The sequence below is a fragment of the Apis laboriosa genome, unplaced genomic scaffold (genome assembly GCF_014066325.1).
Source record: "Apis laboriosa isolate Shangri-la unplaced genomic scaffold, ASM1406632v1 scaffold9_cov152, whole genome shotgun sequence".
NCBI lineage: Eukaryota > Metazoa > Arthropoda > Insecta > Hymenoptera > Apidae > Apis > Apis laboriosa.
Window position 1 is genome coordinate 3,162,030 of NW_025224966.1, and position 25,267 is coordinate 3,187,296.

Genomic DNA, 25,267 nt, shown 5'->3' on the forward strand with positions numbered 1-25,267 from the left:
GAACATCTTGATTATCCTTTTTTTTTATATATATTAATTACATTATAAAAAATTTTACTTCTTCATTATTAGTTATTAAATCTTAAAAGTTATGAAAATTTTTAAAGTTAAAGTCTATAAAAAAATCGCTTGTATTTAATGGGGAAATAAAGGAAGGCACAGGGAAAAACGTGTCAGTTTTTAATATCTCTGAAGAAAGTTACGAAGATAGTAAATCACTGGAAAAGAAATGAAACTGCAGAAAATCGTCTATTGTGAGATTAAAATCCCAGAGAGGGTCACTAGAGTGTTAAAGTATTGTTAAACTATTGTTTAATATTTTTCAAATTATTGAAACTTGAATTTTCCACGCATTCAAAAATCGAAAAAGTAGGATATCTAGGTCATATAGTAGATCAAAATTATAAAAAAGAAGAAAGTCAGTAAGTTAATTTAATATTTGTTGACAAAATAATAAATATATGAAAAGTTATTATTATGTCATAAGACATGTTACAGATATGTCATAATTTAAGTAATATTTTTTAACAATGATTGTTTAAATAACATATAATTTATATTATAAATAATTATATCATAAATAACAGATATTTTGTTTGATTATTATATTCGTATAATTATGCTTCAGTTTATTCGAAAGACAAACAAATGATTTTTCTTTAAATTATTTCAATATTCCATTATGAATCGAATTTTTTTTATTTTCTTTCGTGTTTATATAAAATTTTCGCGAAATAATTTTTCCAACAATTTCCGGTCTCCATTACCTCGACATAGTCGACTGCGTCACAAATACAATTTTTCTCATAGTGTCTCGCACATGCAACTACAGAAGCTTATGAAATTATTTCCTTTTTTTTTTTTTTCGTTTAATTTTATTTAATTCAACAAAATTATTTCAAAATATTCAAAATATCTAATAGATTTTGACGCAAAAGTTACTGCTTATTACATTTACGCTATTATAAAACTACTAGATATAATTTATTATTTCGAATTATTATTTTTTACTTTTATTTCATATAAAATGTGACCAATAAGGACGAGTTAAGATTCAAGTCGAGTTAAAATAGTAAAAGAAAATACACAGGGTGAATTTTGTAACCGGAAGCTACGAGGCTTCATAAATAACAAAACGAGAATAGTTTTAAATATTGTACGATTCAAAAAAATGAAACAGAAAACATTGTTCGATTTTTTTCTATTATTTGTATATTTTATAAAATTTCTACTTTCTTATTTCCAATTTTTTAAATCGAATTTTCCTTCAACAACAAAAAAGATTCAGCAATTAAAATGGTTCGTGCATTCAAATGTAATACGTGCTGAAATTTTTGTTCGTATATCGTAAATCATAAAATCATATTAATTCTTTTCTAGCTACTTTTTTTTCCAAAAGTTAAAACCACATTACATTTGGAAAGATTCAGTTTTTTTTTATTATTATTATATCGTTCGTAGTTTAATAAAAGTAAAATAGTATTTGCAGTAGTTTCGGAGAAAACAGTTTGTCACGCTTTATTTATCTCACCTTATATAGATACATATACTATATGTATACAGAAAGTGGAACATAAGATATACTATTGTGAAAATCTTGTACAAATCTTCTCGCTCTCGAAATATTGTTGACTCTTATGTATACTTGTAACTTGATTTAAAATCGGCAATCGGTTCTGTCGATCGGCCAAAACTGATATTGCTATTTGATTATCATTTTTATTGCAAGAATTTACAAATAAAGAGAATTGTTAATTCAAGATACACATCTTGTACTTAATGTTTATCTCCGTAATAATTTATTATTGTGCGAATAAGGAATCAAAGATGAGAATGAGAATTATTTACAATTATGATTTAATATTTCATATAAAAGTGATAGATTCTTTTAAACTTACATGTCGTACATGTAAATTTTCAATGTAAAGCGATATATGTATAATTCAAAATATTGTAGCAATAAAAAGCACTCTATCTTATATATTTTCACATATATGTGTGTTATATTACAAAATATGATCTTTTATTCTTCAAGGATTATTTTTTAAAAGTATAAACCTATCTTTACAAATACTACACGTTTCTATGAACCATAAAAATATTAATAGATTATTTGTATCACGTTTGAAGAAGGATTTTAAATAAAAACTCGTTCTTTATGAAGAAATCCTTTCAAAATAGATTTATGTATAAAAACAAGATGTAAGAAAGCACGATTATCGAACAAGCTGAGAGTCGATTATATTACACATGTATTTTATTCATGGCCGTGTATTCTTTTTATATTCAAAGGTGGCAGGTTCCATCGGTCAATCACCATGCGGTGCGGTGAAAGAAGAGAAAGGGATGCAACGTTTGGAGGCTATGTTGTACGTTTTGGACGAGATAAATTCAGACGATGATTTATTACCTAACACCACCTTGGGCGCACTTATTCTCGATTCTTGCAGCAGTGACACTTATGCGCTTGACCAGAGTATGGAATTTGTTAGATCCTATATGAATCAAGTAAGTATATTTCAATTATATTTCAGAATCTTATTGTAAAAAATACATATATAATTTTCGATCGATTATTAATTTAAAAATTCATATTTTCTTGCGATTTTTTTGAAATTTAAAATCTATTGGTCTCGATGAATTTTATTTTGTTATAATCAGAATTATACGTTTTTTAAGATTATCTTATTTATCTTAAATATGCCTTCAAGACTCATTTAGATAGATTGAAATTTAATTATTTAACATCGATAGAGTTAATACACGTAACATTGATCACTTTCAAATTTTACTTTTATTAGATTCTATTTACAATAACATTTTACATGATTTTCATTTTAAAAATTTATTTTCAATAAAATTGATTGACAATATTAATTGAAAATATTTAATATAATAATATGATTAATAATAGATATGATAAATGAGGTAATAGAGTTAATTGAAATTATATTTAGAATTAGTTTTATTATAATTTTAACAATATTTATACGATAACGATATAATAGTAAAAAGAAAAAAAGTTATTAATTATTTCTCCTTAATTTAAAATATTTATAATAAATATATCAAATTTTTAATTAAATTTTTAAAGAAACAGAAGGTATGGAAGAGATATCATGTTGTATTTAAAATTCTTATTCGACTAGAAATGATTTGGAAGAGCATCTGCTATCCCTGAGCTTTTATTTTATCCAGATGCGGTGATAAGCACTGATGCAGACATATCCTTAGCAAAGGCCACCATTTCTTTGGTATCTGACTTGAAGTAGAAAATTTAGAATCGATATCCTGTCATCTCCTTTGATTTCAAACATAATGGACGTTTGTATTGTTTATGTATACCATATAAATCTAACACAAAAACTTTTTTCTTCTATCTAGTAATTTTAATATAATTATTTATTTTAATTATTTATTATTAATATTAAATTTTAATTCTATTATAACTTTGCATTTTGAAATAGCAGTGGTTCACGCTGAAAATTATTCCCAATTTTTTACCAAAATGTTAATAATGTTGAAACTAAAATTATTTTGTAATATAAAATTATAATTATAATAACATTTCTGAGTTTGGATAAATCACGAAATTCATAGATTGAATGAATTATCAACTGTTTATCAATTATTTTTGGAACTTGTGATAATAATTTCACGTTGTACAGAGATTGTCGATAAACGAATCAATGAATAAAATCGTTTAATTGAACATTTCATTGTTCAATAAACTGTACCTTCGAAATGAACTATAAATTATCTACACTATTCTGTTTCAATTGAAATGATAATTTAATTGACATTTAAATATTAAATTTATAAATAAAACCATGAAAATTAAAATTTTATTAAATCTAAACATATTTTCTATCCAATTATACGTACATTTACTTTTTACTATATCGGTATTTTTATAGAAACATGTATAAAAAATTTTATCTCGTATTCATTCAGATTTATTGATACATAAAACATTACCGTTTTCTTACAATTGCAATATAAATATTTCTTGTGTTTATCGGTGAAAATATCTCTAAAAGCATAAAATATTTTCAAAAATGCATTGAATTATATATGAAGTGAAATGTTGTTTGAGAATTATGATTATATTTCATATATAAAATGAATTTAATATGAATTGTTTCGAATAATTCTATTCCAAATAAAGTTAAAGAATTCTAAAAAAGTTGCAAAGAAAAATTACACATTATTTAAATGCATTCTGAATAAATTTCAAATTAAAACAAAATCTGTTAAACAAAATAAAAGTTAAAAATATTTAATCTCGATATTTTGAATGAAAAGAAAGAATTTTATATAAGTATAGCAAAAGAGAGGTAAAATTAAAATTTCTGCCATTAAATTACTCTTAATACCATCAAATCCTCGAACTAGCAAAAGCTATTAAATAATACCAAAATTGGATAAGTGAATGTAATCATCTTTAGTACTCGGATCAAAACTCGAAATTTAAGCCTAATACACGTATATGTAAAATTATAGCATGTGTACGAATATTTTCATATATCATATGTACATATGTGTTGACATGGGAAAATTCCAATTTCTATTTGTGGGGTCACTTAAAATCAATAGTGTATGCCAGGTCAGTAAACAAGGCAGAAGAATTATGTAGAAATACGTATTCAAGATATGTGCAATATATGAATAAGAATTTACTTCGAATATAATAAAATCATAATCATAGATACAACAATTTCAAAATGTTTCTGTTCCATTATAAGGAATGGAAATCAATTTCGATATCTATCATTCTTAGATATCAATATCAATGTTTATCATTTGAGAGATCAATCGTCAATGTATCATATTAAAAATCGATTTGAAAATAATATAAGAGTGTGAATTCACTATAAATAATATTATCAGAATTATCACAATTGCTATTGATCTTCTATTATATTGCACAAAGCTCTTTGATATTCTGCAGTTGGAATACCATCCAATTACATATTGTAACAACTTGCGGTATGTTAATAAGTAGTTTACATTCTGTTCTTGTTGCGTGTATTACGGTGAATTAATGTGCATTTATTAATACGTTAATTATACCATAATGGTAAAGTTTATCATGAATGAAATTTATATATCTTTTTAATTGCTCCTAACTTACAACGACTATAATTCCGTAACTAAACTCTAACATATGTACCCTAAAGCGCCTCTTTAAAACTCTGTATACTCTCCATACTTTGAGGTATCTCTTCTACAACTCTCCATTCTCTTTGTCTCCTAAGTTTTTAATAAATCACAACCTTCCGTTACACTCTTACCTCGTTACTACTTCTCTGAAAGAGAAACAAAGTTATTCCTTTAAAAGTTGTGGACAGCAATTAAAAATCAACTATTTAGAAATTTCCATAAGATTCGTCTTATATTATATATGTCATATATCTTTTTTTTTTTAAACTTTAATTGAAATTTATTTCCTAATCAAAGAATCGTTTAAAATTAATTTGATCTTAATAACAATAGATAAGGTAATACTAAGGTAATATTGTTCACATTCACGACCATCTGGTATCCAGGTATTAGTGAGTGCACAGCTGGTAGCCAGATTATCTGACGTATTATCCTTTGTATTAAATTACTCTTTGTGTTGAGACATGTTTACTTACTACTCTATACGTGGATGATTCGTGTATCCTTTATATTCTCTTTTGTTTTAAAATTTGTCAAATTAGAGAGTTCAAGCTCAAGGAAACAGAAAAGAAGAAAAGTTTTAATTTACAATTTTAACTTAACTTACTTACATTTCTTCGCTTTGCCCTGAAATTACTCTACGTGAAATTTCAGTCTTGTGACACCTGTCGCCAAGGGGATACGGGGACTGCGAGGAACAGCATGACACCTTACTATAGAACACATGCGTGTATGATCTGGCCATCTTTGTCATAAAGATCTTTTTGTACGTGATTTGTTGAAAATCCTTGAGTACAATTTTTTAATAACAAATAAACTGTTGTTGGGATATAAATGAAAACCATATTTTTTATCAATTCGATTGGCAAGTAGAATAGATACGATTGAATTTTCTTTTATTTATTTTCAGGATATATCGGAATATAAATGTGAAAATGACAAACCACCGATGTACGTGCCACATAAACCTGTCACAGGTGTTATAGGAGCCTCCTTCAGTGTAGTCTCCATTATGGTAGCCAATATTCTGCGATTATTCAAGGTTAGTAGGTGGAAAGCTCACTGAAATAAAAAATTAAATATTTTACTTGAAATATGAATGAAAAATATCTGAATCTTTCGTTATTTTATATTTTACTTTCGTTTTAAAATGTGAAAAACTTAAATATTCGAAATCAAATATTCGATATTTATTCTTTCAATCGATTAAAATTATACGATTACATATCATGCGAAAATTATATTGTCAAACATTCGATTACATATACATTTACAGATATATTTAAGCTTAAAGAGAATGACAAATATATAGAATAAATCACAAAAAATCTGTTTTACATTTTTCCATTCATTTTAATATTGTTCAACCTATCCACCCATCTACATCGTATGCTTCTTCCACCTACGTGATTCCGAATGCATTTACATCGCATAGAATCATACATATCAAAAGATTTCGACATCAAAGATGTGTAAAAAAGAAAAAATGTTCCAATGCAAATTTAAAAATTTCAAGGATGAATTCTTGATTTATAGACTTTTGATTATTTTTAAATATTTTTTGATTTACGCATAAATCAAATATCGCATTTCATTTATATGAAAGTATATTATTTATTTTATTTAAATTTATTTTCAAAAATAATGATAAATAATGGTAAATAATAATTAAAATTACAAAAAAAAATTAGAAGAAATAATCAAGAAAAATGATAATTACTCCGATTGTAGATACCACAAATAAGTTACGCATCAACGAGCACAGAACTGTCGGATAAGAGTCGTTTCGAATATTTTAGTAGAGTGGTACCACCAGATAATTTTCAAGCTCAAGCCATGGTGGAAATCATTCATCAACTCGGTTGGAAATACGTTTCCACGGTTGCGGTTGAAGGTGATTATGGAGAGAAGGTAATTATACTTGTACATTTTTCATGCGTATTAATGGTAGTATTTTTTCTTTAATTATAGTTCAATTCTATTTGCTCTTAAACTCGTCTGCTATATTGTACTGTAATAATATTTTTGAACTTAAAATTTTTATTATTTTAACGTTTAAATGAAAATTAATTATTACTCGTACATCATTTTGTAGGGAATTGCCAGTTTTATCTCATTATCAATGGAATATAGCGTTTGTGTAGCAGTTAGCGAGAAAATCTTGAGAAATGCAAAAACCGAAGATTTCGATAAAATTGTTGAGCGGCTTAGTTCAAAACATAATGCCAGAGGTGTCGTTTTATTTGTCGATGAGGATAATATAAGGTAAAACTTTATTGTTATTTTCAATTGTTTTCATATATTATTTTTAATAGGTCATTAGATACTTTCTCAACTCAATATTAATTGATTAAATGTCGTGTTGAATGTCAAGGATTAATTCAAATGTTAAATATATAATATGGTTATGTATAATGAACATTTAAATTATTATATAAAAGTTCTCTATTTATTTTTTCTATAAAATTTCTAAGAAAACAAGAATCGTTTTTATTCTTTTTCGCTTTTTCATCTGTACAAATTTTCATCTGTACCATTTCACTAATATCTAATATTTCATATCCATTTGTTGCTATATATATCATTGCGGCTATTATCAATGCGGTTTTGTTTTATAGTGAGTAACTTATTGTGGTTCTTTTCTGTTTTTCGTTAATTTTTTCATATTTATTTCCAAGCTATATGTATTATTTGCTAGATGTAATATACCGGAATACGTTATAATATTTGTTTCTAAAAAAATTTTAATTCATTCTCCAAATTAAATAAAAATTTCTATTGTTTCTTTTATCGTAAAGAAAAATAATTTATTATTTTTAGAAAACTTTTACAAGCAACAGTTAGAGCCAATCGTACAGGCCATTTTATGTGGATAGGTAGCGATTCATGGGGTGCTAAAGTATATCCAGTAAGAGATCAAGAATTCGTGGCAGAAGGTGCAATCACAATTTTGCCTTATAGAACATCTCTTCAAAGTAAGTTGATTATATATCATGTTTACAATATATTTTAATATATTTTAAAATTTTTTGTTATAGAAAAATATTAAACAAAAAGTCTTTCATATTCATATTAGAAAATATTATTTTTAGGTTTCGACGATTATTATTTAAATCTTCGACCAAGAGTTGACAATGAATGTGATGGCCAAAGTGAAAATAACGTACCACATAAAGAATTACCCGGAAAAATAGTGAATTGTCGAAATATTTGGTTTCGAGAATTTTGGTCTCAACATCATAAATGCAGTTTTAATGCAAACTTGTCAGCTGGTATGACACGTTGTACTGGTACGGAAGAATTAATTGACTACGAGCAAGAAGGATTGGTGCCATTTGTCGGTAATAAATATTTTTATTATTTTAGATTACAAAAATTAAATTTCATTTTTTTTTAAAGAATATCAAAAATATTTATATAATTCAAATGAAAGGAAAGAAATTATAAAACTCAGTTCATAATATTCAAAAATTCTAAAAATAGAATTCAAGCAAACAGTTTATATTTCGAATTTATAACATCGATGTAAATAAGCATTAATGAATAAAATATTAATCTATGAAACTAAGTGAATAAAATAAAATTAGATCATTTAATTGATTTTAGTTGATGCAGTTTATGCAATGGCACACGGTGTTCATAATTTAATAGACGAAGAATGCGTGAATAATGGCAAAACTGCTCATTATTTGTGCGAAGATCTTCGTTCAGCGCCGGATGGTCAACAACTTCTTCAACACATTCGAAATGTTAGCTTTATTGGTATGCATTGTTTTTATTATTATTTTGGATTGTTGAATTTATGAATAATTGTGTTTTCCGCTCTGGAAGTTGTTCTATATTCGTTTATAAAGGAAATTTGTTTTGTAATGTTTCTTACTAATTAATAAACATTATAAAATTAATCAACATAATTTTCTTCATTTTCTTATGATTTTTATTTAAATGACATTTAGGTCGTCAAGGTACTGAAATTAAATTTAAATCTGACGGTGATGCATATGGATTTTATAATATATATCAATATCAAAGAAAAGAAGATGGCCGTTTCGATTATGTTCTTATTGGAACATGGAAAGAGGAGTAAGTAAAATAAATTTTTCATTATAAATAAATATCGAATATAAATAAATATCACATTTTTTAAATGTGGTAAAAATAAATCGTATTTCTGAAATATTTATTTATTTAAACTGTATTCTCATTTTTCAATTTTTGTTCTTAGATTGGCACTTGATATTAATATAACAAGATGGGCAACAGGTGCTGGAGAAAAGCATATCCCTCGAAGTTTATGCAGTGATAATTGCCCTCTGGGTCATGTACGCAATTTTCAGGTAAATAAAAAAATTCAACTTTGATTTAATATAAAATTCCTTATAATAAACATTTTCAGGAAGCCTGCTGTTGGAGTTGTGTGGCGTGTCGTGAAGACGCTTACGTCTTTAACGATACTTGTCGCAGTTGTGGTCCGGGATATGCTCCAGATGAAACAATGACAAGTTGCATCAAACTTACAGCAGAAGTTATTCCATGGACTAGTCCTTGGGCATTGGTACCATTAATATTCGCCTCAATTGGCATACTTAGTACTTTATTCACAACTGTAGTGTTCATTCGGTGCGTTCACAAATTTATTTAAGATGCAATAATATATCTATAATTCCACTTTACATACTTAAAATTCATTTAAATAATATAATAATATAATGAACCGATAAACATTAATCGATTAATTAATTGTTTTTCAGCTTCAACCGTACTCCTGTGATTATGGCATCAGGACGTGAGTTGTGTTACGTATTGCTAGTAGGAATTTTATCGTGTTATGGTATGAGTTTTGTAATATTAAGCAAACCAACTGTATGGAATTGCACATATCTGAGAATTGGACTTGGCTTATGCTTAAGCATTTGTTATAGCGCGATATTAACTAAAACAAATCGAATATCACGCATTTTTAATCAAGGTACAAAAAGTATAAAAAGACCTTCTTACACATCACCGAAAAGCCAAGTTGTAATTGCAATTGGTGAGTTTACAATTTTCAAAGGCATGCTTGAATATTTTTACAAAATAACCAAATTTGTAAATAATTACAAATAAATATACAATTACTCACAAAAGTATCTGCTAAGTCGAACTGTGAGTAGTATTATTATGTTATAATCAGACAGATAGTAGTCAGACAATAAACTAGCACGTTCTACAGAGACGGATAAGCAATGATGATAGGCATGTTTTAGATAGATACTAGGCACGATCTAGTCGAACAGTAAGTAGTATTAGCACGTCTTAGTCGGACAGTGATATAGAAGTATTATAATCTTCTTTATTTAATTATATATAATTTTTTAGTACAGTATATTTAATTTAATGTATATTAATCAAGGTTTGTACTAGTACAACCTATAATCAACAATTCCAAATTATATATTTTACTTAAACAAGTTACTTAGTACTTAAAGTTATAGCATACTAAAATGGATAGATACTTCTGTGAGTAAATATAATAAATTAATTATATTGAATTAAATAAATTCATTAATAAAGAACGAAATAAGATTTTTGATATGATTTTAGCATAAATTGTCGATCTTGATATCGTATTATGTAATTCCCGTTTTTATAGGGATCACTGCAGTACAATTAATTGGTGTTATTGTTTGGTTAATCATTGAACCACCGGATACTACAGAAATCCATCCATATCCATTGTCAGCAGTACTCACGTGTCGTGTTTCCACATTTTCCCTAATGATGTCACTCGTCTACAATATGTTTCTAATACTTATGTGTACTTTATATGCATTCAAAACACGTAAGATACCAGAGAATTTCAACGAAGCGAAATATATTGGTTTTACAATGTATTCTACATGCATTGTATGGTTAGCTTTTGTACCCATCTACTTTGGCTCAAATAATGATTATAAGGTCGGTACATACAAAATAACAAAAGACATGTATTATTTTTGCAATTATGCGATTAATTTTTTATTTAATTAACTCTAATATTTAGCTTGAATTATAAAATTTTTTGTTATCAAAATTACAATTTACAGAGATAAAATTAGAAATAAAATATCGTTATTATCTCATTGTATTTCTCATAAAGATTAAAAATAAACAAGCACGAATATGAATTTACAGGTACAAATAGCAAGCATGTGTATGTGCATTAATATTTCCGCGTCAGTAGCTCTCGGTTGTCTCTTTACACCAAAAGTATATCTAGTACTCTTTCAACCATATAAAAATGTTCGACCTGGACATACTAATGTGAGTATACACCAAATTGAATTCTAATAATTCTGCTCTCAATTATTTTATTTTGAGGTTTTATAGAAAAAAATTTATCCACTATTGTAGACGAGTGCACTTCAAAGTGGTAACCGTGGAACATACAGCATGCGATTTTCTGGCGGTCGTAGTCAAACGATGCAGAGCATGACCTCCTGTTCTCGAAGCAGTCCACCAGTATCACGTCCAAGCCAGGACGAGGTAAAACATGCCAACGGTGAGACACAAGCACTGGCGAGCCCGTCTGTCGAGGAGACCTCGGTTAGCTAGGTCTCTCTTATACACCTCCCTCCCTGTCTAGAGTATCAGGCCAGAACTCATGAGACTACCGTGGAGATATACGACGATGACGAAGAAGAACGCAAGCTCTCCACTATCCAGGAAGTGTCAGAATCAAGAGACATTTCCAGTCCTTCGATGTTCGCTGAAAATTGCCGAAATCGAAGTCGGAAATCGATTTCCAGCGATTCTGATCAGGTGATGGATGTTTCATTAAATAATTATAAACGCAAAACTAAAAAGTTTTTTAACAAGTTAGTTAAGAACCGTGAACAAATATATTTATTTGGATATTATTAAGATAAGATTGATTGAATAAATATTTTCTTACTTAGATTTTACACACAAGGAGTAAATTTTTCTAATTTATATTTTTATATATATTTTCTTGAGTCGGGCGATCCAGTACGTAAAAATCGCATGGGAACAATCAGTTGCATCTCCGACAAAGTGGTGTGTTATAAGACAGAGGCAAATATTTTTCCCAGCGAAGATCAAACATTCCACGTCTACAGCGATTCACCGACTTTTTCCGATTTTTCATCATAAATCACGACATTTAATGTCAAGGTAACGAAAAAGAAACTGTCATTTTTAATACGTGAAAATTATTTAACAGTGCCAAGACGTCTTTTTAGCCTCGCATTTGTTTTTACAAAGACAAATTTAGATATACAAATGTATATGCAAATGTGAAATTAATGATCAAAATATTTAAAAATCAAATATTTATCTTTTATATAGAAAAGATTTATTTTTAACTTATTTAATATTATTATAATATTCTTCTTGATTTTCTTCTTGACTTTTGTCAATAAAATTTATTTATTTATTTAAGTTTTAAACTAATACAGTACTATAATCAATATTAATATTAATATTAATATTTTTTATTAGTGCCATATTTATAATATTGTCATAAAGTAAAAGAAAATAATTAATGTTACATTGTTTCAGTAAACAAAGATAATAATATTAATTAATTAGTTCCTTACATGTATTTCTTAGAAATAAATATTGCAATATTTCGTATTATGATATTCAATCAAAACTTATGAAACATGTACAAAAATGTTTATACTTGTTTTATATTAAATACCTATATAATATTAATTTATTTTATAAAAAAAGAACGTTTTAATTAAAATTTTGATAGAATAATAATATAATAGACATTGTACACATTTATTTATGAACTATTTTATGAAAATATTAAATATTTTATTGATAAAATTTATAATTATATTCTTTGATGTATAAAAATATAAATTATAAATATCTTTATTAAAATTATAGAAATATTTTACTTTATTAGTTTTTGATATAGATACAGATTACTCTAGAAGTACGCAACAAACGAATTAAATTTTTTTTTCTAAAACTTATTAAAATCTTTTGTACAGAATATTTAAAAAATCATATTAAAAAAATCAAATAACTATTATACCACACATTCATTAATCAGATAAATGATTCATAAACATTTGTAAATCTCTTGAATTGTAGATACATAAGATATACAAATGCAGATATTTGCAAAAATAAATTTCGCTTGAAGTGGTTTGTAAGCATTTGTCGTTAAACTGCAAAACAATAATCTCTCATCTGCTGTGAATGCACAAAGAGCGAATTTTATTCGAAATACCGACATTTTTAAAAACACTTGAATACAATAATTGTTATTGTATACTTCCAGTTAATCTGTATAAGAGATCGTATTATCAAATAATTTCAAACATTTTATTATAGTTTTAATTCATATTTTTTTTTTACTTATTTTAATTTATTATAAATTTTAAATAATAATTTTAGTTAAATGAAAATAATATTTTATAATTATGCAAAATAAAATATTCATTCAGATTACTAATAAAAAATAAAATAAAAATAAAGATTTTCACTTCAGATTGCAAATAATTATTAAATACTGTTAGTATTATATAATCTCAGGTAATAATCTCTTTTTGTTTCGTTTTTTTTATTTATTTTTTAAATTATTATATTTATATTTTATAATTTATTTTATATTTTATATAAAATATTTATTTTGTTTATATATTTTTATATATTATAAAAAATTTTTTTAAATTATTAATCAAATATCCTACATTTAATGGAAAAATAAAATTTTTCCATGGTATTATACCAAAGTTATATAAATAAATAAATATTACAATAGTTAGTACAATAAAATAATATTGGAAATAAAATGTCCAATATAGTAAATAAATGTGTACTTTTACAAATATATATAACTGCCGACTACTAAACAGTCAAAATAGTCATAAAGAACAAAATTAGATGTAGGTTGTGTGCGTGTGTAAATGTGTGAGAATTTTTGTCTAAACATGTGCCAACGCTGAGAGAAGTTACATAAATAAATAAAATATTGTATTATAAAATGATTTCGAATGAAGAAAAATTTGAAATAAGACATCATATTCACATTTATATTAAATGTATTAAATTGTTAATGTTAATTATACAGATATTTATTTATCATATATTATTATATATTGTACAAAAATTAGAAATATATTATTTTATGTACTATCAATTTTTTAGAAAATTGTTTGACAATTGAGCCATGCATTAAGAGTTTAAAAAAATTTAATATGATATCGCAAGTATAATAAATTAATTTCTAAAGAAATAATTAATTATACTCGCTACTATATCTTGAAAATATTTATATACAATGTGCTTATTGTTAAAACATCTCTGAAAATCATATAAGTCAAAATGATTAAACATTTTTGGTTGATTTAAATTATTATTTTTACTATTTATCGATAATTTATAAAAAACAATGTAACGAGTTTATATTTTAAAATATCAAAAATGTGATATTATTATATTATTATTTAATAAATTGATAATAAATCAATATTTTAATAAATTATTTAATATGAATATTTAATTTGATTCAGATTAATTTTCTAATAAAATGAAATAAAATAAAAAAATAATCAACAACCAAAGATGTTTAATTTTTATTTATAGATTAAATGAAAAATTTGGATTGTCACAGAAGCATAGACAACGAAAACTCTAGAGCCAATACAAAAATGTTTCGACGAAGTTCGAGGTAATTTTAATAAGCTACAAACAACAATTATAAGACTTAAGAATTATGCAATTCTAACGATTATGAAAATCAAAGATTATCCTAAGCCTTTTTAAGGTTCATCAATAGAGAAAGAATTTATTCAACTTCTCAGTGTGCTTTGGAATTTATTACAATTGTTATAGATATAAATAAATGTATTATATAATTAGATAACTCAAATTCGAGTACACCTGATTAGTCTCTTCTAATAATGCAATGGTGACCTGATAGGTAGTTTCATACAAAAAACAAAGGTCAATTTATTCGTATTTTACGTTTTAGATACAATAATATCCATGCGTATATGATTCGCGATACTAAAATGCGATATTAACATGTTATATAGTTTTAAGAAAAATTCGAATATCTATAAATACAATTTATTGTATGTTTATATGTTTAGAGTGAATATGTATAAATATATGAAACGACATACAAGAAAATAACGAATATAAATTAATAAGTGAAATAGTGAGCTATTGATTATAAGATTTCTCATTTTTCAAATACAATTTTATATTCTGGTGTCAACCATCGAGTTAAATTATAATTATACATTTGTAACATAAAAATCTCAAATTTCATGATCAATCAATAAATAATAATACAAAAAAGTGATTTATTTTATTTAACAATATTTTTATTATATTTTTTTTAACATTAAATATTACATCAAATAACAAGATATAAATCAAGATACAATAGCTTATATTTTATTTGCTGTATAGCAAATAATAAATAATTTACTACAACTAAATATAAAATAATTAATTTTTGATTAAAATTCATTTTACAATAATCTAAAATATATACACATGATGTATAAAAATAAAAAAGAACAACAGTGTACAATTAACTATTAAAACGTATTTAAAAGATTCTTTATTCTATTTGAATCTAGTTATTTCGGAGCTATAAGACCTTTCAAGCAATCGAAAGTATTACCGTCTGGATGTACAGTAAATATCGCTCCATCTTCTCCTCGAACACGTAAATATCCATAATCATCTATACCTAATATTCTAACATTTTGTGTCACTCCCGTTATTGATAATACCGTTACATCCGCATCGCTATAAAAAATTGAAATAAATTTTAATATTTGAATAATAAATGATATTTTTAACATTTTAAAGAGATTCATATTAAAAAATATCAAATTATATCACAAAAATATTCAATTATTAAATGATATTATCATTCGCAATATAATATAATAAAAAATTAATAATAAAAATAATTAATAATAAAAAATTTTTAACATTTTAAATAATTTAGAAACAAAATTTACGTGTGCATCCAATAAGTATAATATGCATCCAGAAAAACATCTATATCACCATCTTGTACAATATTTAACCATCTTTCAATTTCGTTAAATACAATAGCAAAGTACTGTTCATACGATATCATTTTTAATTTTTTATTATACATTTCATTAAATGCACAAACTATGTCATTAATGCAACATGTAGGTTCTTTATTAAATAAATTTATTCCAACTCCTAAAAAAGATTGATCATAATTATTATACATCCAGTACATGATTTTATAAAATAATGTGTAATATACTTACCAACATTACAAATATTAAGATCTGAAATAACATGTGTCTCTATAATCATTCCTCCTATTTTTATATTATTACCAGCATAAATATCATTAGGCCATTTTAATCTTAAATCAATATCCTGTAAATGAAATATAAAATATTAAAATTATTTTGTAAATAATTAATTGAAATACATATTCGTATTGTTATTTTAAATAGTACCTCATATCCTGGTAAAGACTTAAATGCAGAAATAATTGCAACAGAAATTAAATGTTGTAAAATTGAAATTCGTTTTCCAAGTATTGTATTAGTAGGCACATGAAGTTGCAAGGTAAATAGGGCAGAACCTTTTGGACTAAGCCAAATATTTTTGCTTCTTCCTTAAAATTAATATAAAATGTCTTTATTATAATTACATGATAATAAAATGTTATCAATATAAAATAATTGAAAGCTAATATATTTATGAAATGCCACATATAATACATACCTCGTCCTTGAGTTTGCTGACGAACAATAACTGCTAAACCATGTCCTAATTTATAACCGTTAAATACATCCATTGAAGATGTCATTACTTCTGCATATATTACTAAACGTCCTAATTCTTTTGAAGTTAAATTCTATAATAAAGTATAATATAAGTATATAAGTATAATAATTGAAAAAATCAATAAAATAATAATTCATATTAAAAAATAATTTTGTTATCTTTCAATTATATATAAAAAAAAAACAATACCTCAAAATATTCTACAGTAGAGAAATTGTCAGGACACTGATGTACCATAATGGGAAGGAATGAAGAAGAAGCTGGTTTTGGAACTGTACTACTTCTACAAAATTGGATTTCCAACTTAGGCATTTTTAAAGTATCGTTTGTTTTCATTATATCCTTTAATTTTTCCAACATTTCTAGTTTTAACTATAAAACATAAAAAAATATATTTAATTATTTACTCTTATTCTTATTTTTAATATCAAATTTTATAATATAAATTTGTTATACATGTAAATAATGATATCGTTATAATAACGATATCAATTAAATTATATTGCATAAATTAATATGATATTATTTTAATCTTTAATAACTTTTTATAACTATTTACATATTTAATAATAATATAAATATATGTATCTATTTTATACAATATATATATATATATATATTATTTATAAAAAATTAGTAAATATAACATAATAATAAAAAAAGCATTAATTCAGAAGCAAGCAATATATTATGAATCAATAAAGATATATTTAGATTTATTTTTTAGCAGCAATTACAAAGAGGAGCATAATTTATTGTTAATTAATATATATAAAAGCATCAAAATTAATTATCAATCACAACTAAATTGTAACCTTGAAATTTTATATTATTTCCTTTAATAAGGAATGTTGAAAGACATCATGTACAAAAGAACACTAATAAAAACTTCAACGATGGTTGATTTAATAAATTCTTTTCCTTATCTCTTTTAATATCAAAGATATTAAGCACAATAATTCGTCTATTCTGTATAAATAGTTTATGTGGAAAAAATTACCTACATACAAAACATCATTACATTATAATTAATAATTTATTTGACATAAATTTTTTTTAGAAATAATTTATACTTTCATACCTCGTGTCGTCCCAAAAAGAAAGCTGATTTGTAAATTATAGATGCAGTAATTTGTAAAGTACTTCGAAATTCAATTCCCAGATGTACTTTTAACAGATCATTGAATATTTCTAATCTAGTTACATTACTTTCTTTCAACGCATTAAATTTACTTTCCTCAAATTCATATTGCATTGGATCCACTTCTAGATGTATTTGAGAAAATACAACTTTTCCACCGCTTTCCGGAAGTGTCGCAAGTAAAATACTTGGAGTGTGCCAAGTTTCTTCTGTTCCAAGTACTTTAAGATCAAATGAATGCGAATTTCCTTTTTTATCTTTTACATCTACCGATTCTGGAGGAGATACACTAGACATTCTGAAAAAATACTTTTGAAACATCTCGAACCATCGTAATATTGTTATATTTTTACGCTATTTTCTAGTTATATATACTAAAACTATAAATGAATCAAAATTTTGCACAATTTTCTTTTTTCTTTTTTTTTTCTTTTGTATATCTAAATTTGGACTAATATATGAGAAAATAATCTTTAAATTTTCTTTATATTTTGATATAAACAGAGGAAAGAAAATCTTACTTTACGTCTTCATGATCCTGGGAGAATCTCGTTCTTACAGGAGATGCTTGATAACAAAAGATATGATGCATCATGCGTATATGCTTCCATTTTCCATAAGAAAAGTGAACAAGTTCATTTTCTCGCACTTCTGCCGTTTTAAACGATGGAAGTAAAATATGAATTACATCGGAGCATAAAGCAAGAAGTTTACCACCATGAAGAATATACTCCACAATTTGATTTCCAATTTCATTACCGACATTACCACAAACAACGACTAAAGCTGCATTTTCTATCCAAGCATCATTACGAGCTTCTTCTGGAGATAATGCATAAATGGTATATCTAATGATAAAAAAATATTTTTTAATCTGATTCATTAGAATCTAATCATTGGAACAATATATTACTATTAAATATTTTTAAAATATCAATATAAAATAATACGAAATCAAACAAACAATTTTTAATCAAATCATTATCATATTTGAATAATATATGAAATGTTTAAAAATATTTAAAGCTAATATAATAAAATAAATTATCATACTTATCCGTGCCAAGAGATTCTTCTAATACGCCTTTTACATTGTTACGTGCAATCAAACTATCGGCATATATTAAAACATTTGGTTTTACATTTTTATTTGATAATTTCGTTGTTATTTTCGCCATAGAATTTCTATAAGATAATATATAAATACTTATTAATTATAATTTTAAATTAATTAAATATAACAAATATTTATATATATATTATTGCAAAAGAATTAGAATATATCACGTTATGAACTTTTTAAATTTCTATCCATGACTTCAACTTGTGTTTCTTCTACTACTATCACTATATTATCAAGTTTTCATTCGGCTATTTTCAGTTCATAAAATATGTATGGTATATAATTGATACTTACTTAAAAGGACTAGTTGATACCATTATTTTGCTATCCTTAGCATCATGAAAAGGTTTACTTGTACTTTTTATATCACTACAAGATACTTGTCTGTATCTTATAGCTTTAGACTCATCTTCTAAATTATCAAGCACATCAAGTGATTTACTAGTAGAATGTGGAACACCTTGAAATTCAATATCTTCTGTAATTTTTTGTATTTCATCTTCTGATAATTGAATCTCATGTTGAGAAATATTTATTGAAACTGGTGTAGAAACTTGACTTCTACTTTCAATTTCTAAAACATAAATTTGTTTTTCTTAAATAATTTCTTAATTAAAAATTTCTTAATTATATATATATAATTGTATGGATATATACGATATTCTATTAAAAAAATATTTATTCGTAAAATTTTAATAATTTAATAATTATAATAAATATTAATAATAATAATATAATAATTTTTTTATACCTAGCGTTTCATTTGATTCTATCCGTTTTACAAGTTCAATTTCTGCATCTAGGATATTTTCTGGATATACTATTAAACCTGGAAATTCTTTAACTTCAAGTGATTTACATTTTTCGGATGCAATTCTGGCAGTGTTACTTAATGATTTTAATTTTTCCGTGTGCGTTTCCCATTCGATTTTATCTATAAATTCTTATAAAAATATATATAAAATTCACTTTATGCTTTTCAATTTTCTTTTTTTATTAGATATATATACAATATAAAATTTTTGAAGATTTTTGCGTATTTGCAAAAAAATGCAAAAACCTGATTTTTTCAAACCAATATTCTATAAAAATATATAAATATATATAAAAATAATAATTTCAATTAATAAAATTAATTATATTAATTATAATTAATTATAATCACTAGTGAAATTGATTTAGAATTGTTTTACGATTAATATAAAAATCAATATATACATAGGAATGATAACAATAAAATACTTTTGTAAACTTTTATCGAAAGTAATCGAATTTTTACTTATAATTTGTAATTATTATTCTTTATATTAAGAATAAAAATTTTTCTTAACTATTTCAATCAGAACTTTTATATATTAATTATTAATATTTAAAATTCTTACATATTTAAAATTCTTTTCATTATATCTTATACAATTTCAATTATTACATAAAACAAAATTTACATCAGTATTTAATATTTTAAAATTTTCATTAAAATAAAATAATAAAAAATTTAAAAAATAGATTAATCATTTCGAGATTAGATAAAATCTTTTCGAAACAGATTAGATAAAATCTTACTTTTAGTTGGAGTTGAATTCAAGATATCACTATTGTAAAGGCAAGGCTTTCCTGATATCAGGACAGCTGGAAGAACATAAAACTATTTTCATCCGAATATTTTGATAAACAGAATTGAAATCTATACATACTTTCTATTCGTTTCAATAATAAGCCATTATTAACATAACATTGACCTTCCATTGCTGCAATAAAAAATTTTGCAACCATATCTAAATCAGATTCTATAATTAAATCAATATTTTTATTTGCCGTCCACGTAATAATTAAACCATAATCCTCAACCTAAAAGACACAAGAATATTATTGTATAATAAATATTTTGTTATTTTAATATTTTATTTTGTAAAATTAATTGTGAATTTTTAAAATAATATTTTATATTCAGTTTTATATATTTATATAATAATTTATTTTAGATATTTTATTTTAGACTAATTTATTGAAAAATATTTTTATATTATATTTTTGTATTTTATGTCATTATATTTTTACAAATTAAAATACAATTGTAATATTAAAAAAATGTAATATTGTTTATCTAATAATGATAAAATGAATAAATTAATAAAATATTGAAGATAATAAAGACTTATTTTTAATAAACATATATAACAAAATTTTTTTGTAATAAATAAATTATATTAAATATAGCAATGAATAGATATGATACCTTTGTAGCATGTGTTGCAGCAAGAGGATTATAACTTTCAAGATCAGCTTCAACAAGTATATAAAGTTTGTACTCTGATTGTAATAAATTTCCATTACGATTATTTATATGTAAAGGAAAAAATGTTTTGCCATATTGATACGTTAACCAACTTGAGATGTCAACTTTTTGCTAATAAAAATAGCAATTAACTAAATGATTAATTATATTTAAACTCCAAAAATTTATTTATATTATAATGCTTGATGCATACTTGAGGAAATATAGTGCATAATCTCATATCACCATAATACCATAATAATTCTTCTAATCTAGCATCAGTTTTATTCACACATAGACAAGAAGTCATAAATTCGTCATTTTCATAATCATTCATAGTAGATTTTGATTCTTAAAATAAATACAATATATTAAGTATGAAAATCTTTTAATATGTTGTTCAAATTATATATATATATATATATATATATATGTACTATTAATTAATTTAATAAGTGCTCAAATATTAAAAATAAATGTTAAATGCTTAAATGTTAAAATAATATATAATTATAAAATAGATGTGTTTCATTTTAAAATTTATATTATAAGATAAATATTATAAATAAAATAAAATATAATACAAAATAGATAACTAATAATAGTTTTGTTAAACTTATTATGTATATTAATTTTTTAACATACGTAATTATTAAGATTTTAATGTTACATATACAAAAATAATATTTGAATACAAATTAAATAATATTTGAAGACAAATAAAATACAAAGGGGTAAATATATATGTATGTACAATATAAATATTATTAGAATAATATAACAAAATTTTATTGGTTTTAAACAATATATTAGCTATATTAGCTATATTATAATAATAATATAATTACATATGTGTGTATAATATTAAGTACATAATAAACTTATAAAATCAATAAAAAGAAGTAAATGATATTCATACATAAATTTTATTTCATGTATATACATGTATATAAATACAATATTAAACTACTTTTTATATAATTAAAAAAAATGAAAGTAACAAATAATTACTACTATAATTACTACTATAACAAAATAAATAGTGTGTATATATAAAGGTTCTGATTTGTTTAAATTATGCAAAAATAAATAAATAAAACAACAGAAACAACATTTTAAAAAAATATAAATTGTATTAATAAAACCATAATAAATATTATTTGTGTATATAAAATTTACAAAAAATAATTATATATAATTATAATTATATGTAATTTAAAAACTAATATCTTAATAATATTAATATTTCAGACTAACTTACTAATAAAATTTTTATTTTTTATTTTTTATTTTTCTTTAAAAGAATTACAAATAATAGATTTTCTTTTATATATATTTATAATTAAAAAAATATAATTAATACTTCAAAAATATATATATAATTTAAAAAATAATATAATATTTTAATAAAATACTTGTATTACAGAATTTTATTTTTAAACACAATTAAAAAGTTCACAAGAATTAAATATAATTTAAAGTAATATTTAATGTAATATTATATGTATTTGTTATATTAAAAAAATTTTTGACCTTTCTATATTTTTTGCAATCTTCGTATATAATTTAAATTTATTGCAACTACTCAATTTTAAAGCTATTATTGTATACTTTACAATTATATCATATATTTTTATCAATTATAACATATATATGAAACGCATGTCTAATTTATATAAATATACAAAAAATTTATAATATAATGCATAAAGACAAATATATAATATATAATAAAGATTATAAAAATATATAAGTATATATAAAACTATATAATTTGATAGTCATAAATAAAAATTAAATATATATGTAGAAAAAATATATTAATTATTATCATTAAAAATGATATATTTGAAGAATTTTTAATTTTAACAATTATTAAAAATAAATAATATAATAGATTAAATAACAGATAACAAATTAAAATTTAATATATAATGAATTAAATCAAATCTGTAATATTTATATTATTTTGATATTTTAATATATCAAATTTTTTAAATAGAAATTTACTTATAAAATTATATCACAATATCTTTAGACATTATTTAATTTATTTATATTTTATATGATTATAGATAATCTTTAAACTATATTAAAATTGAACAATTTATACAAAATTATTATAATATATAAAAATAAATACTAATACATTACCTTTATATGAACCTATTGTTTTGTTATAAAACATTATTGACGGATAAGTATTTGTGTTTCCTTGGAATAAACTGCTTAAATGAGTTTTTAAGAATAAAATTCTTCTTGACTGAATTGATGTTGCTATCATATAAAAAAGTGTCAAAATCATTTTGATGAAATTAATAAAATTTTAATAATTATACAATCACTTGACCATAAATTTCTGAAATAAATTATATATTTCTTATATATTTATTTCAATAATTCATATAATTAAAAAAATTTTATTCATAAATTATAACTAAATCATTTTGACAAATTAAAATAAAAATAAATAATGGCATAAATTATTAAATAAATTATTAAATAAATTAAAATTTGTTTACATATTTTGTAAATTAAACAAGTGATTTAAAAATCATTTAAATCAAATATATAAATCAACAACGATATACATAAATATACTTATAAAATATGAAAATAATAACTAATAAAATAATTTTTTAAATAAATATTATAATTTGCAAATCATGAATATTATAATCAATGAATTTTTATAAATACGATTTTAAATTATTAAAATAAAAATAAATTATTAAAAAAATTATTAAAATAAAAATTGTTAAAATAACAAATATCTATCAAAGTCTTTTTTTATAAAAAGAATTTATGAATTACATACCTATTTTCAATACTTTATCTATGAAGTAATTAACAAAATTATGGATAAATAACTTTGAATGTCGTTTCACATCCATAAATTACTGTTAAAAGAATATTATGCAAGGTACATTAGCTTATTGACGCTTATGTAGAATATAGTTCAACTGTATGATTATCAGATGGCGCCAAAAAAATTAAAAACCGAGATTAGAGAAAAGAAATAGATTAAAAATCATTTTTATATTTACAAAACTCAAATTTGACAAATTTTCTATTATAAAAATATTTCTAGAACTACAAATTTTAATAAATCAATATAAAATTAGTTATAAAACTATTATTAATTAAAAATTATTAACTAAACTATTATTAAATTTAATAAATCATAATATATATTTTATAAGTTATCATATCAATATGTTATAAAATTATTGAATTATTAATAAAATATTAAAAATTACAATTTTTAAATATTTTCAAAATGGTACTAACATTTATTTCATTTATGATTATGCGCCAAAAGTATGTATAGACAAAGAAAATAATAAAGTGGAAGAAAGATAAAATAAAATTGGTGAATCATCTATAGAATGTTGTAAATGCAACCAATATATAGATAAGGAAAACAAATAACAGAATAGGATATAAATTAATCATCTCTCGAATGGCAAAAATATTTCTCTAGATAAGATAGATAGATAAGATAAAGTAGATTTAGAATAGCGTTTCTATTCTTTCTTATCCTGCCTTTGAAATGATATCTTTGGCGAAAGATGGCAATAGCTAACAGTTAATTTTTATTCTATCACTATCTTTTTCTTTATTATTTTTTCCTATTTATTGTCCTTATTTATATTTATAAGATATATTATCTAAAGTTAACTATATTTCCATCACATTCCATTTCAGCCTCGTTATTTCAGCTTCATCTAATATAAATTCAAATTATTTATAACTTAATAAATAA

The 25,267-nt window shown here is 23.1% G+C and overlaps 2 protein-coding genes across 12 annotated transcripts in view; one reads left to right on the forward strand and one right to left on the reverse strand.

Annotated features, from left to right (window-relative positions):
* LOC122719834 (metabotropic glutamate receptor 7-like) overlaps positions 1-12,528 on the forward strand; it is a 38,769-nt gene extending 26,241 nt beyond the window's left edge. For 2 of the 6 annotated variants that reach the window (XM_043946035.1, XM_043946036.1), the window contains exons 3-18: positions 2,293-2,508; positions 6,074-6,205; positions 6,895-7,074; positions 7,259-7,428; positions 7,984-8,138; positions 8,256-8,504; positions 8,770-8,925; positions 9,120-9,246; positions 9,389-9,500; positions 9,560-9,783; positions 9,915-10,195; positions 10,796-11,100; positions 11,317-11,445; positions 11,536-11,683; positions 11,768-11,943; positions 12,139-12,528. In XM_043946035.1, the coding sequence (XP_043801970.1) occupies positions 2,293-2,508; positions 6,074-6,205; positions 6,895-7,074; positions 7,259-7,428; positions 7,984-8,138; positions 8,256-8,504; positions 8,770-8,925; positions 9,120-9,246; positions 9,389-9,500; positions 9,560-9,783; positions 9,915-10,195; positions 10,796-11,100; positions 11,317-11,445; positions 11,536-11,683; positions 11,768-11,943; positions 12,139-12,294 (2,916 nt within the window). In that variant the 3' untranslated portion in view covers positions 12,295-12,528. Of the gene's footprint in view, positions 1-2,292; positions 2,509-5,634; positions 5,930-6,073; positions 6,206-6,894; positions 7,075-7,258; positions 7,429-7,983; positions 8,139-8,255; positions 8,505-8,769; positions 8,926-9,119; positions 9,247-9,388; positions 9,501-9,559; positions 9,784-9,914; positions 10,196-10,795; positions 11,101-11,316; positions 11,446-11,511; positions 11,684-11,767; positions 11,944-12,138 lie in introns of those variants that run through there. The other 4 variants (XM_043946039.1, XM_043946037.1, XM_043946038.1 and 1 more) reach the window with 4 other exon arrangements.
* A 2,959-nt stretch (positions 12,529-15,487) lies between these two features.
* Positions 15,488-24,465, reverse strand: LOC122719799 (biotin--protein ligase). 6 transcript variants are annotated; one of them, XM_043945953.1, is made up of 17 exons: positions 24,320-24,465; positions 23,656-23,860; positions 21,716-21,852; positions 21,463-21,633; positions 20,921-21,074; positions 20,790-20,855; positions 19,978-20,169; positions 19,521-19,800; positions 19,157-19,288; positions 18,625-18,951; positions 18,044-18,401; positions 17,152-17,334; positions 16,900-17,032; positions 16,629-16,789; positions 16,431-16,545; positions 16,146-16,359; positions 15,488-15,927 (listed from the first exon to the last, which is right to left on the reverse strand). In XM_043945953.1, exons 2-17 carry the CDS (start codon positions 23,804-23,806, stop codon positions 15,756-15,758), a joined length of 2,946 nt encoding a protein of 981 aa, XP_043801888.1. In that variant the 5' UTR covers positions 23,807-23,860; positions 24,320-24,465; the 3' UTR covers positions 15,488-15,755. The 6 variants fall into 6 exon arrangements, with proteins under 6 accessions (XP_043801888.1, XP_043801887.1, XP_043801892.1 ...); XM_043945952.1 differs by having other exon boundaries at positions 23,656-23,778; positions 24,320-24,410; XM_043945954.1 differs by lacking the exon at positions 16,146-16,359 and having other exon boundaries at positions 15,782-15,927; positions 23,656-23,778; positions 24,320-24,410.
* Between the last annotated feature and the right edge of the window lie 802 nt (positions 24,466-25,267).